This window comes from Chelonia mydas, chromosome 22, assembly GCF_015237465.2.
Source record: "Chelonia mydas isolate rCheMyd1 chromosome 22, rCheMyd1.pri.v2, whole genome shotgun sequence".
Taxonomy (NCBI): Eukaryota; Metazoa; Chordata; order Testudines; family Cheloniidae; genus Chelonia; species Chelonia mydas.
Genome location: NC_051262.2, coordinates 17653744 through 17666902, shown reverse-complemented (window position 1 = coordinate 17666902; position 13159 = coordinate 17653744). Strand labels below are relative to the sequence as shown.

At 43.9% G+C, this 13159-nt stretch overlaps 1 protein-coding gene across 31 annotated transcripts in view; it reads right to left on the bottom strand.

The window, feature by feature from the left end:
• CEP164 (centrosomal protein 164) overlaps window positions 1–13159 on the bottom strand; it is a 111979-nt gene that overhangs the window by 79754 nt on the left and 19066 nt on the right. For 13 of the 31 annotated variants that reach the window (XR_006287087.1, XR_006287089.1, XR_006287088.1 and 10 more), the window contains 4 exons: window positions 10136–10294; window positions 8549–8677; window positions 7610–7687; window positions 2197–2307 (listed from right to left, as the gene is read on the bottom strand). Coding sequence is in view for 26 of the 31 variants with exons in the window: in XM_043534210.1 (XP_043390145.1) it covers window positions 2197–2307; window positions 7610–7687; window positions 8549–8677; window positions 10136–10294 (477 nt within the window). In the remaining 5 variants the exon portion in view is untranslated. The remainder of the gene's footprint in view (window positions 1–2196; window positions 2308–7609; window positions 7688–8548; window positions 8678–10135; window positions 10295–13159) is intronic. The other 18 variants (XM_043534214.1, XM_037882498.2, XM_043534212.1 and 15 more) reach the window with 5 other exon arrangements.

The window sequence follows — 13159 nt, the reverse complement described above, 5'->3', positions numbered from 1 at the left end:
TGCTGCAGGGACCAGAGGCCAGCACGTTAATCATTACATGCCCCTCACTAGCACTCACACACAGCCCTAGACATTGCAATCTGTTTAGTAAGAGAAGGTAGTTTGAAAGAAAGAGTGTTATTGGTTTTTTTAACTTCTGCCTGGAGCCGTCACCTAGGCCAGGTAAACAGGATATGCCCACTGCATTGTCTACCTTCAGCACTGGGCCAAGAACAGACAGAGGATTCTAACCCACAATCTTCAGGGCCAGAATGAGAATAAAACTGGCAAAGGGATACTGATGAGAGCAAAGGAGCTAGTCTAGCCTAAGGTCCAATGAACAGGACATATTAGACTTGGAAAACATGATCTGAACAAGCTTAGTCACCCAAAGCTTCAGCAGCATCGCATGGCAGCCAGGCAGCTCAGGAAACTCACAGCAAAAAGTACAACCACCAGGAGAAAGCTGGGAAAGGTTCCCTCATCAGAATGCAAACCGAGTCACTGACAGTTCTTAGCTTCTCACTGTTTTATTAATGCTGTGGTGACTTGTCGAAGGCTTTAGCTAAAGTCTTTGTACAGTCTGTACTGTACACAAACGGCATATTTTATCTAGGTATTTTTACCACGGTGTTGCTGGAACAGTGTCACTCTGAAGCCCAGAATGCCAAGACACTGAAAGGATGCCTAGCAGGCTGCCATTCAGATGCGGGAATTCAGCAGGACTCAGGAGATTTATTAGCTGAGTTGGGGAGAGCAAAGAGAGAAATCAAATCACTGGATATTCTCCCCAAACAATGCATCATAACTGTATTTTAGAGCGTCACCGGCAATTTGCCAAGTGATAAAATGAAAACTTGAACCTACTTCAGTTCAGGGCCCCATTAACACAGGCTTACAAATGCACCATTAGCATGGGTCACCTCTACAGGGCTTTTCAAAGGGATGCATTTATTTGACATGCGAAAAGAATTTTATATTTTCATGTTTCATATGATTCCCAGTCCTGAGTAAGTTTCTCTCATTCCTGGATGTTACTATGTCGCCAGAGATTGGCCACTGATTGATGTATCATATGAATGATTCCATTTTGGAATTTGTTTGTTTCACCACTAAACAGCCAAGATACTTAACTTTTAAGAATGCCTAGCGATGGTCGCCCCTTTCCATTCTAATTTCACAGGGTATTTTACTGTGCAGTAGAGCACACGCCCAGCACGACCCTTCTCCATTCCTAGAACAAAACCAAGCTAAAACGGGTATATTCTTCCCTTTGATGAACACAAACAACTCCCTTCTGCATTCACTGGAGTGTCTACAGGTCATGGGCATAAGAGACTTCTCTTTAAGCAGGTTTACATGACACACTGGAATGGTTCAGAAGGATTCTAAGAACAGACAGAGGCAAGCCTAGTTTTGAATGCTATATCTGAATTATCACTACATGCTGTTCTATAAAATAGTGAACCATGCAAATTACACACGAGCAGAGATGCAAAATCTCCCATTTTGCAAGGGCAAAGCAAATTCTACCAGGCATTTCGGTGCTATCTCAAGTCAGTCAGGTAGTAACTGGCTCTAGCGGGTCTTCCCACAAGCTGTAAGATACTTTACCTGCAGCTGACTGACACTCTGAATGACGAGAAATTCCTGCCTATCAAATAAATTGAATGCCCCAATGTTCAGCATAAATCTGGAGCAAACACACCAATACCCATGGGACTGGATTTCATAGAGTAATCCATGATGCACAGAAACGAATGACCACTACAAGCAGCAATCACTAAAGCTGAATTGCTACTCCCCATGAAAAACAATGCAGCGATGCTGCTTGTTTGTTGGTATTTAAACAAGTTTAACACAAAAGGTCATAATGCTGGGAATTTAGCTCAAAAAACCCCATACATATGACATACAAAAATCTTCTAAAATGTGAGCTCTTTGGCTTTTGTTGTTTGAAGCCAGACTCTCAAGTTTGGATTGTTCCTGGGAAGACAAGCACACAAAGCAGTGTAGGATCTGCAATGTTAGCCTGGAAAGCTTTCCCATTTGCTGTTCAGGTTGATAAATCTTTTCCATGCAACATTTTAATCACCAGAAAAGAACAACAACAGCAATCTGATGCTTTATTGCAGCACTAGCAGGTGCCTGTTTTCTACACCATGCAAAGCTTCAGAGACATCATGCAAGCCAGTGAAAGGAGAGATCCACTGTCACCTCTCTCAGACTTCCAGCTTCATCTTCAGAACTCCTTAGGTGCTGGAGCCCAGGTTCTGCAACACTGGCTAACCGAGTACCACAATTGTCTTCCTCTGCTCTGCAGCTGCCCTGATGAGCAGAACACCACATATCAGCTGCCACCCCTCTGAACTGGGGGTGCAAGAGGCATTTCATTTACTTTCTCCCCGCACACCACACAGTGCCAACCTACAGTCCCCAAAAAGGAGTTTCACAGTTTACATCTCTCTTACTGATACCATTTAAATGCAAGAGAAATTATATTTCCAAAAAAAAAAAAAACAGAGGTCTAGTAGTATTCAAAACCTGGAGATACGTCCCCTCTCTCCTAAAAACTAGCTGGACTGATTTTGATACTTCACAACAAACAGATAGTGTACATGCAAGCCAAGAAGAGAGTCCAGAGTGTCGGCTGCATTTAAATCACCCACTTCACCTGAGAGTTTCACAGCGTTCTGAGTGACAGCAAAAGATTACCAAGGTGACTGCCAGGAGAGACCGTCTAACTTAATACCTTCTACCAAGCCTCTTCTACCGAGATAGATCCTGGATGTGATGCTACATTGGTAGCAAAAGGGCAATGATTGAGACAATCCCAAATGGGGATACATGGTCAGTCATCCTAAATGAATTCATTGCCATAGTTAGCTACTCTAAGCTTCACCTTTGGCTAAAGGCCAAAGCTGATCCAATCAAAGCGGGGAAGGGATAGCTCAGTGGTTTGAGCACTGACCTGCAAAACCCAGGGTTGTGAGTTCAATCCTTGAGGGGGCCATTTAGGGATCTGGGGCAAAAATTGGAGATTGGTCCTGCTTTGAGCAGAGGGTTGGACTAGATGACCTCCTGAGGTCCCTTCCAAACCTGATATTCTATGATTTGTAAGACACAGTGAGAAGCCCCTCCACCCTGGATTCCCAAATGTCAAAAACTGTACATGCTCAGCATGATTTACTGCTTCTGCTTTTCAAACTGCTGGTCAGTTTGATTAATTCACTGTTCTACCAAGCTCTCGCTACATCAGGGGCTTGTTTCACTGGCCCAAAGAGAAGGCTAGTGGTTACAGAAGTTGCTAACCATGCTCTTCACTACAATGGAGAGAATAATACAATGAACAATTTATCTATTCTTACCCTTAAGATAGTCAACACTGTGCCCATGATTTATGGATGTCACATGACTTCCTTGGAACACACAACACTCCCTCCTGCACACGTCTCTGCTTTAATACACACTAGCACACTGTACTGTGCTGCATTTATTTATGGAGATGGCTCGCCTTTCACACATTTCCATCTGCTAAAATATTGTTGCATTTTAATGTTCCATCGTATAGATAGGCCATGTGATGCTGAATGTTTACCTGCAGATAGACCTTTTTGGAATGCGGAGCGCCAAAGCTCCCTGAACTGCTAGAGGTACAGAATGATTTGCTACGATATGTCATGCACAATTTTCTCTCTCCAGTCACCCGCAGTCAGAAGTCTTCAGGCCTCTCCCATGATAGCCTGAAGTCCTCTTGTATTCCCAGTCATGTTAATATAATCTTTGCCGCAGTTACCCCAGAAATCCCTCAAAGATCGGTTCAGAGAATATTTAACAATGACAATTCAAACCCCATCATCTTCACCCTCCTTACCTTCCAAACCCCAGAAAAAAGAGTGTTTCCATGAGCACAAATGTAAGAAAAGCAAATCAAGTTCTTCAACATCTGACTGGTTTGATTTCCCACTCCCCTTCCCCAGTTTTAGTTACTCAGCTTCCAGCTCCCCCCTTAAAACACCTTGGGATTTCTATGAATTATTTTCAGTTCTCCTTCTCTTTCAACCAGTTCATTTCATTCTTTGCAGTCTCCTTTCCCAGCAAGCATCACCGCACCACTGCATTTCACTAAAACTATCACCTATTGTCTCCAAATACGGATTCTCAGTCTTTGATCCACTGAGTGAATTTTTACCAGCTCTGTAGGCAAACTGGCTTAGCACTTCATCCCATCACTTCTCACACACTCCTTTGTGGGGCCTGTTTTATGGACCTTAGCTTTATTACAAAATCAAAAGGAAGTGAGAGAAGGGCTTGGGATGCAGAGAGAGAGTTGGCTAACATGTTTTCCTACTGCCATCTTATGGCATTAAACATGAATGGTAATTTCCAGTGGGACATTAATAACTCATCAGGACTCAAGGTAACATCCATCTAGGTTACTAGCTCTTAAGAGGCAGTCTGGTTGTGGGGGGCAACTGCCATTTCATAACAGATCCCAAAGCCCTGCCATGGCAGTGGAATGCTAAGCTCTCTTTGTTCCTAGCCACATTAACATTTCAGTGACGAACTGGGCCCCAGCAGACCTCTTGTTGTTCTGGAGATGAAGACCGCTTGGGTCCTTCCTATTCACATCCAATTTAACACAAGCTGCCTTGCACACTATGCCCAGCGCAGCAGGCATTTGAAAGCTTACTTTTCATGTGCCATGAAAAAGGATAATGAAAATACTGCATTGCATTTTAAAATCAATTAATTTGCCTCACAGATGCTGGAGCGGAATTTTTAAAGCATCGAGAAGGGATTAATGCCCACAGGAACAGTCTGGCTAAATCACTACAAACTGCTTTCAACACATAAAGCATTGTTTCCTTGTCATCCTAACCCTGATTGCTCTTAATTATGTATGGACAAGGAGCACCCCAACCCCATGAAAAATAAAAAAATATATGCTTCAAGGCCACACATGTTTTTAAATCATTGTCGATGCTTAACATTTGAGGGCAGTAATTTGAGGGCAACAGTGCACCAGAAAAGGGAGCAGTGACCAAGGTTCTACGTTTATACTAAAGAAAGTGGCCATGTGCCAATATTCCTCTCAGCTTCCACATAACCAAAGAACCAGAACACACTTGCCAAAAGGAATGATGAAGCTGGAGTGGTATTTTTTTAAAAGGAAAAAAAAACTGAAGACCTCGCTGAAATATAGTTGCCATATTTCCATATTCGGTTATTTTACTTGAGAACGTTACTTCTATTCACCCACTGGAAAAGGCAAAGACTAAATGAAATCCTGCCCAATGCAAATACCGCCATTCCTGCAGTAACCTTAACTCTCAAGAAGGGGCTAGATGGTTCTGTCCTTGGCCCTCAGATATTCTCCCACTATATGATACCTCTGGGATACCCGTATCCAGCTGCATGAATTCCACGGCCTCCGCAACTGTGCCCCTAAGAGTTCAGCTGGACCCAACAGTGGCCAAAACCAAGCTCTGATTTCTCCTTGCAAACCCTCACCTTTTCCCTTTTACCCAACAACTCCCCTGTCACTCAGACTTGCGACCCTGGGGTCATCTTGGCCTCCCCTCCTCCCTTCACATCCAGATGGTCACTAAGTTTTGCTGCTTCTTTGTTCAGAGTAAAGTGAAAATCCAAACCTTCTTTCCTGTCCTGACATTCACCCAGGCCCAATGCTCATCTTCTGCTTGACCTCCTGCTCCCAATTCCCCCATCCCCAGTCCTGCCAACACACAACTGCCAACTTTATCTTCTGTGTGCAATCAGAACCCATCACTCCCCTCTTCAGAGCCTTCCCAACTTCATCTACTTCTCCCATTCCAGCTTTCATGCCTCCTTCCGTACCACCCCCATAGATGGGCCCTTCACTTTCCACATTCTAATCCCTCCTAAAGATTCTCTTCTCCTGAAGACCCACAGATGCTAATCCAGGACAGTCAATGACTGACCTGACCTTGACATTATAAAAGAAGGACAAAAAGGTAAAGTTCAAAAATAAAACCAAAGAACAAAACCACTCTGACTTCCAGCCCCAGATGCTCTTGGGGTATCTCATATTATCCATGGCTGTCTTTTAAGCTTCTTAGGGCAGGCACTGCGTTTTCATTTGTGTCTCTGGAAAGCACAAGTCTCTTAACTGAATAATAACTATGCCACACTGCACGTAGGTAGTATTTCTATTCCATTTTTTCTAGTTAAATGAGTATGTTAGGATCTATTTATGCCATAAATGTACATTATGAAATATACAGGATGCACAACTGGGCAGAGCTATCATTGCTGTGGGACCCTTCACCGGCTTAGTTTTAACTGTGCACACTTGAAGTTCCATTAACGGATATATTTTTTAAATGTAATTGCCTCTTACACTAGGTAGCGTGGGGGAAATGCTTGTGTATTATGAGGAGATCTAGACAACGCTGCATTAAGTACATCAGCAAATGGAGGAGCTCTCTCTGCATATGAACTCCCCACATTGTTAACTCTGGTGTAGCTGCACCATTGTAAGCAATAGTGGGACATTTTTGGAAGAAAAACCTAGCATAGGCATGATCAGTTTATACAAGTGCAACTTCACTGACTTCAAGTGAGTTACACCCTGTTTACACCAACAGGAGATCAGACACCCCCCCCCCCGAAAGAAAAAAAAAACAACACAAAAACCTCAGAATTTGCAGAATATTGCAGAATACAGCAAAAACCTTTGACCCATAAAATGGTGCAATCTGTCATCTTCTCCTGTTTTTCATGTTAAGGCCCTGACGACTTTTAGAAGATCCTGCCACGTGTACTTCAATTGACATATACTAATTCTCTCAGATAAATAGCCCCACCATTGACTTGAGAGAAGTAAACACTGGATCATACAAACCCCTGATCAGGCCAAGCAGGGAAAACATGGACTGCAATGCTCCAGAGGGGTCAATACCATTATGCTCTTCTAAATACCTCAGCAGACACATACCCAAAAAACCTACTCTGGACATGCGCAGTATGTCTTTTTCACTCAATCAATCTTATACAAAAGCACATCTGTTAGCATTATTTATATGCCAAGTTTCAAAGTTCAGCCATTTTTTAAATTTACCTACATGACAAAGTGTGGTATTTTTTACTGTGGTTTTTAAACAGGAATTTTAATCTACCTACCCCAGAAGCAGAGAACTCAAAGAAAGTCTGACTGGATTTTGTTCAAACTTAAAAAGAGACTCATCTTTGGACAGAGACCAATCAAGGAAAATTTCATCCCCAAAAGTGAATTTTTTAGAAAGTGATAATGTGAAAACAAAGGGCTCACAAGTTAAACAGATACACAGCCTGAACAACAGCAAGTTCTACAGAAATATTTCACAATGCTACAAAGTTATTTTTATGCAAACTAATGTAAATTCATCAGCCTTATTTTAAAAATGCAATCTTAGGACCTCCCTTACAAAGCCCAGGTTCCTGCAAATGATATGAACAATATGTTTGATAATGACTAATGAACAGCAGAGCAACTCAGCCCCAGATCCGCTTAGAGCACCTGCGAATATCCAGCCAGTCATTACTATCTCAAGTGACCCATTTCTTTCCTAAATGCCCTTGACAATTCCAAGGACATGCTCTTTCTTACCTCATACTCGAAGCCGCCTCCTAGGGCGCTAACATCCATGTGCAGATTTTTGAGCAGTCTCGCTGTCCCACGGGGACTCTATATATTCAAAAAAGGAAAACAACTGCACATGAGTTTGTATCTTTGCAACTGGCCATATTTCAGGCCATGCTTGAGGACATTCTACAATTTAGTAATTGGTGGAAATGGGGCAGGAGAACTGCAAGACAATGTGTTAAAGCAACATGATGGAACCATCTGATACATTTCAGAAACCCTCCTTAGCAGTGTATCGCTTCTGGAATTATTCTTCTTTACAAATGCGAGCGATGACCAGCTACACATGGCAAGCAGGTGCTCCACACAGGCAGCCACCTGGGTAAGGGGTCTCTCTGCTGGGTTGGCAGGATTCTTCCATATTGCTATCCTGAACTGCCATTTCCCAATAGCACAATGAGTTCACAAATGAGTGTGCTCATACAGATTTCAGTCTAGTCCACTATACCTGGGATCTTGTACCCAATGAATTTAATGGCAAAGCTGCCAATGAGGTCAAAGGGGCAGGATCAGGCCCACAGAGATTGTGAACGTGTCCATAATAAACAATGAAACCCTCTATACATCTAGGAAAAGAAGAGAGCACAGCTATGCACTTGGAAGGGAAACTTCCCTAGCTGACACATCCATGGCCAAGACCCCCTACAGACAGTAGCACTCACCCTCTTAAAAACCTAACAGTTCAAACCAGAGCGAGAATAGGGTTAGCTACCCTGGGGAAAAGACAAGAAACTTAGCCTAAGTTAAACCCAGAAGCACTGGAACCACAGGACATTCTGGGCTGAAAACCCCCATGAGGCAAGGACTATCAGTGTCTATTCTCTTATGGGATCTACGCACAGCCCACAAAAACAACACACGGCACTCACAGGAATCTAACAAGTTTCTCAGCACTCTTGCTACCTGATTCTCACTCTCTTCCTCTTCATTTTCCCCTTCATCTAGAGCTAGGAGATTTAAGGAGGCTTTTTCTTCATGCATGGATCCCAGCAAGCTCTTAGTGCAGCCGGTGGATTTAAGGGTCTGTGGAGGCTGCAAAGTCACACAGACACAAAAAAAAAAAAAAAGGGGCGGGGGGGGGGGGGAAAGAGTAGTTAGACCAGAGCAAGCCAAACAGGAAAGGACACAGGCATCCACTCAGGCATATCAAAGCATGGCAGTCCAATTCCATCCCTAGCAGAGGGACTCTCTCACCAGCTAAGTAGCACACAGCAGCATAACAGCCGGAATATCAAGGACTATGCAGGCTAACTTGACTTCTGAAACAGTTATTTTGCAGACAATCATTGCAAACATATCTCGACTACTGAGGTGGTGAGGTCTGCTTTACACAAAACTTTCCATTATAGCAAAGGTGCTTTCACTGTAAAGAAAAACACATGCAAAATCTCCCCACCGAAGAAAATACAAATTCATCAAGTTGGATTTGCAACAGACTTCCCCCTCCCGCTTTTCTTTTTTAAGCTGGATTTGTTGCTGGTAGAAGGTGTAAGACTGATAGCTCTGGGGATGCAAGATCTCTATACCCACCAAACAAGTACAGAAACCGATAGCAACAAAAGTTTCTCACTCCCACCCCCACTAGTGTGGGCTTCTCTACATGGCAAGTTATTGAAAGACAAGCCAGCACGTTCATCTACAGCCTACCAGCTTGCCACTCAGTAACATCCCTGATGGACACTGCTACAGTGCACTGAAAGTCGTGCCCCACGATTTGTGTGTGCTGCAGCAGTGTCCACACGGGATAGTCCTGCACAGCAAGCTGGCGCACTGTAGATTCACACCCTGATCCACCACTCAGTAACTGGGCTTGTAAACAAGCCCAGTGTCTCAGCTTGCTGCTGGAGGGACCTCCGCTGGAAAACAAAAGGAAATTCAGTCTCTGCAGCCCCTTTAGTCTTTCCCCTCTCTGTGGGGTGACCAATGAGGGGCCAGAGGCTATTTTACAAAGTGAACGTTTCCCCTCATGGCTGGGCTTGAGGCCCAACAGCTCATTTCAGCATCAGATGGGAACAGCTGCTCAGCCACTAGTGTGATGGCACCTGTGATATCCTATTATCACAGCGAATGAGTGTTCCATCTTCCCTGGCAGAATTAACACATGGGGGCTCAAATACTAGAATGATGGGCACCAACATAAGAGCTTCCATAGCTAGAAGGCGGGGAAAGAGAGGAGCAACTCTTATGCTCCAGCAGCGTCATTCTGACTGCAGTGGGCTGGAGAGCATCAGGCCCAGGATCAGGGCCACTCTGGACTAGGTTCTGTATAGACATTGGGGCGGTGGGCGAGGGGAGAAAATGTAGATGGAGGAAACACATTTCACATTTCTAAGCATGGCTTCAAAAGACAGGATAAAAAACCATGTACGAGCAACAGGGATACTGCCTTTGAAACACCATTCTAGTGTGTCTGTGGAGGTTCCTGAAAACCTGGCGCATTGCAATAAACACATCCCAAACTGAACTTGCAGTGAAGAGGGAGAGAGTTACCAGAGTTCCTTCTCTGAGCAGCAGACTGGGTACCCCGGAGTTCTCCACATCGGTGCTTAGCGAGCCACGGAGGGCACTGGCTGGACCATCCACGACACCACGTAAAGGAGCAAGACTCCCCAGGGGAGCTTGGACAGGTGCTAGCAGGGAACCTGGAGACTAGGGCATGCAAGGACAAGGTAAGTATCTGACCACAATTGAGATGGATCAAGAGAAAGAGAGCAAGCACCATTTCCAGTCTGCAAGTATAAAACTACAAAAATAAAGAGTCACTCCTATCTAAACACTGCCTGCTACCATTTAAACTACCTCTGCTCAAAAGCTGCTAATGAGACCCAGCACTCAGATGTGTGAGAAATAACAGGTGGATTCACTTGTGCATATAGCCCAGGACCCATATGAACACAGAGTTATTTAGTTCACAACAGCCAGGAGTTTGTCTGATTCACAAAGTTCAGAAAAACACCACCAAAACATCAGGGAGTAGATAAAATACAATATAACCATATTGGCATACACAAACTTTATAGATGCACATTCACAAACAACATTATACGAATGCCTAGGAGGGTGGTCAGAATCACTGTACTATTCTAATAAAATCAGGCCAGACAGCATTTCCCATCTTGTACCCCTCGCTGCTTTGCACAGCACTGAATAACTGAAGTAGAAACCACGGCTGACAAATTCGGTTTCCTCAGCAAAGAAAAAGAAGTGACGTTTATGGTGAATTACTGTCCAGATATCAATCCGTGACTTTTCAAATAAGAACGAACCAAAAGGATTAATACACTCTTGCTGTTACTTGAAACAACCCTTCCCTGAGTTGGGTCCTCCCATGCCAGCCTTGCCCTCACTGTTGAGTTTCGAGCTGCTGGCCAGGAAGAGGGGGAGCAGGGATGCCCATATGAAGTAATAACAGCTCAGCAGCCCAACAAACTGATTGTGTAGGACCTAGGCTAACTGTGCAGCTTCCCCCTCCAATTACCCATGAGGGGCTCGGGGGGTTCTCTCATCATTTCTTGTTGTTATTCTAAGCAGAATAAGGCATGACAGTCTCACTGGGATGGCAAGAAGTCTCCTGCCGTCCAGAAGCTGCAATAAGCAGCTGGGACTGCAGCAATGACTTTGGCTGAGAAGTACAATTGTTCAGTGGCAGGCAATTCTGCTGCAGAACTTCACCAAGGGTCTCTTAATAATTTCGACTGAGGCTTCTCCCATCTACAGCACAGCAAAAACCCTGAGAATAATTCCTCCCTCCATCCCAGTTAGAGGGGTCAGAGAAGAGCCATGAAAACTGTTAAAGGACTGGAAAACATTTTAGCGTGAGAAACTCAAGGAGCTCAATCTATTAAGCTTAATAAAAGGAAGGTTAAGGGGTGATGACAGTCTGTAAGTACCGACATGAGGAACAAACATTTGATAATGACTCTTCAGACTAGCAGCAAAGGCAGGACAAGATCCAAGGGCTGGAAGTTGAAGCTCGACAAATTCAGACTGGAAATCAGATACACAGCTTTAACAGTGAGGGTATTTACCACTGGAACAGCTTACCAAATGCTGTGGTGGATTCTCCGTCATTGAGAATTTTTAAAGCAAAATTAGATGATTTTCTAAAAGGTCTGAGCTAGGTCTAACAGGAATTAATTTAGGGAAGTCCTGTGGCCTGTGCTATGGAGGTGGTTAGACCAGATGATCACAGTGGTCCCTTCTGGCCTTGGAATCTATAAATCTCTAAACAAACGCAAGTCCCATAAAGGGCTGAAATCAAACAGGACAAGCTGGAGAAAATGCCGAACTCAATTGACCTGATCAGAAGAGCCAAAGTTTAAATTGCACTTGTAAAGGTGGGCTGAGAAACTATAGGCTAGCTCGGAAATAATCCCTCTCGTATAGCAGTGACACAAACAGGCCCCCAACCAAGGACCTGAATTACCACCACAGAGCATCTCAAAGCTCTATTTTACACAGTGGAATTTTTTATCCAGTAAGTCATACCTCGCAATACCCAGCCCGAGATAAACTGGAAACTAATGCATGCTTCAAATACGCCTATGGTTTGCCAGCACAGCTCTGTAGCATTTCTTCAACAGAGCATGTGTGCGTTGACAGAGCCCCTGTGCATTGGTAGAGCAGTCTCCCGTACACTGTGTTTATACAAAATTACAGACTGAAAACACAGTTAATTCACTAGCACACCGGGGGATGGGGAAGGAAGATAAACGCACACTGATCTCTCCTCCACCAAGTTGTTGCCAAATCAATGGTTATAGTGTAAATTACACATTCTGGGCTTAACTAGTGATTTTCTACCGATGGCTATTAACTGTGTGCGTGAAGCTGGGGGTGTTAGTTGTCCTTCAGCAAGAAAAACTCACTTCCATCCAGCTAATTAAAACTTCCAGGATAATCTGCAATTTATCTGATATTTATAGTCATAGTTATTATCAGCTAAGGGGGTGCTACCACACGCTGGTAACTGGAAATCGAAGCTAGCAATTCAGTGGAGTCACAGCTGGATACCAGCAGTACGGGACCAAAGCAATTCATTAACATTACATACACACACTGACCTTTTATTTTATTTCTTCAGAACACAAGATTTGGCAAGTCGTTATTAAACCGAGGCAATTACTTATGAAACAAAGAACAAGCCAGCCCAGGACACTCTTCACACCGATGAGGCACCTCCCACTGTATGCAGTGGAGGAAAGCACCATGGCCCAAAACTAGTATATCTTATAGCAGTGGGGGACACTCAACTGCGCTGCCTCTTGGGGAGGAAGAGTGAGCTTCAAGCACACGCAGCTGCAGGCCAGAGCAAAACAGCTTGAGCGCTTGTCATCCAACATTAAATACTACCTGGATTTTTGTTTTTAATTAACGAGGCAATTGTAGCCCAGGATAAATGTCCTAATAATGGAGAGGTGGGAGCTCTGAAAAGAAACAAGAATACTTTGGATTGAATTGTTTTATCAAGCTATGAAGGGCGGAGAGTTTGTCCCATGATATTCAAAGCAAAAC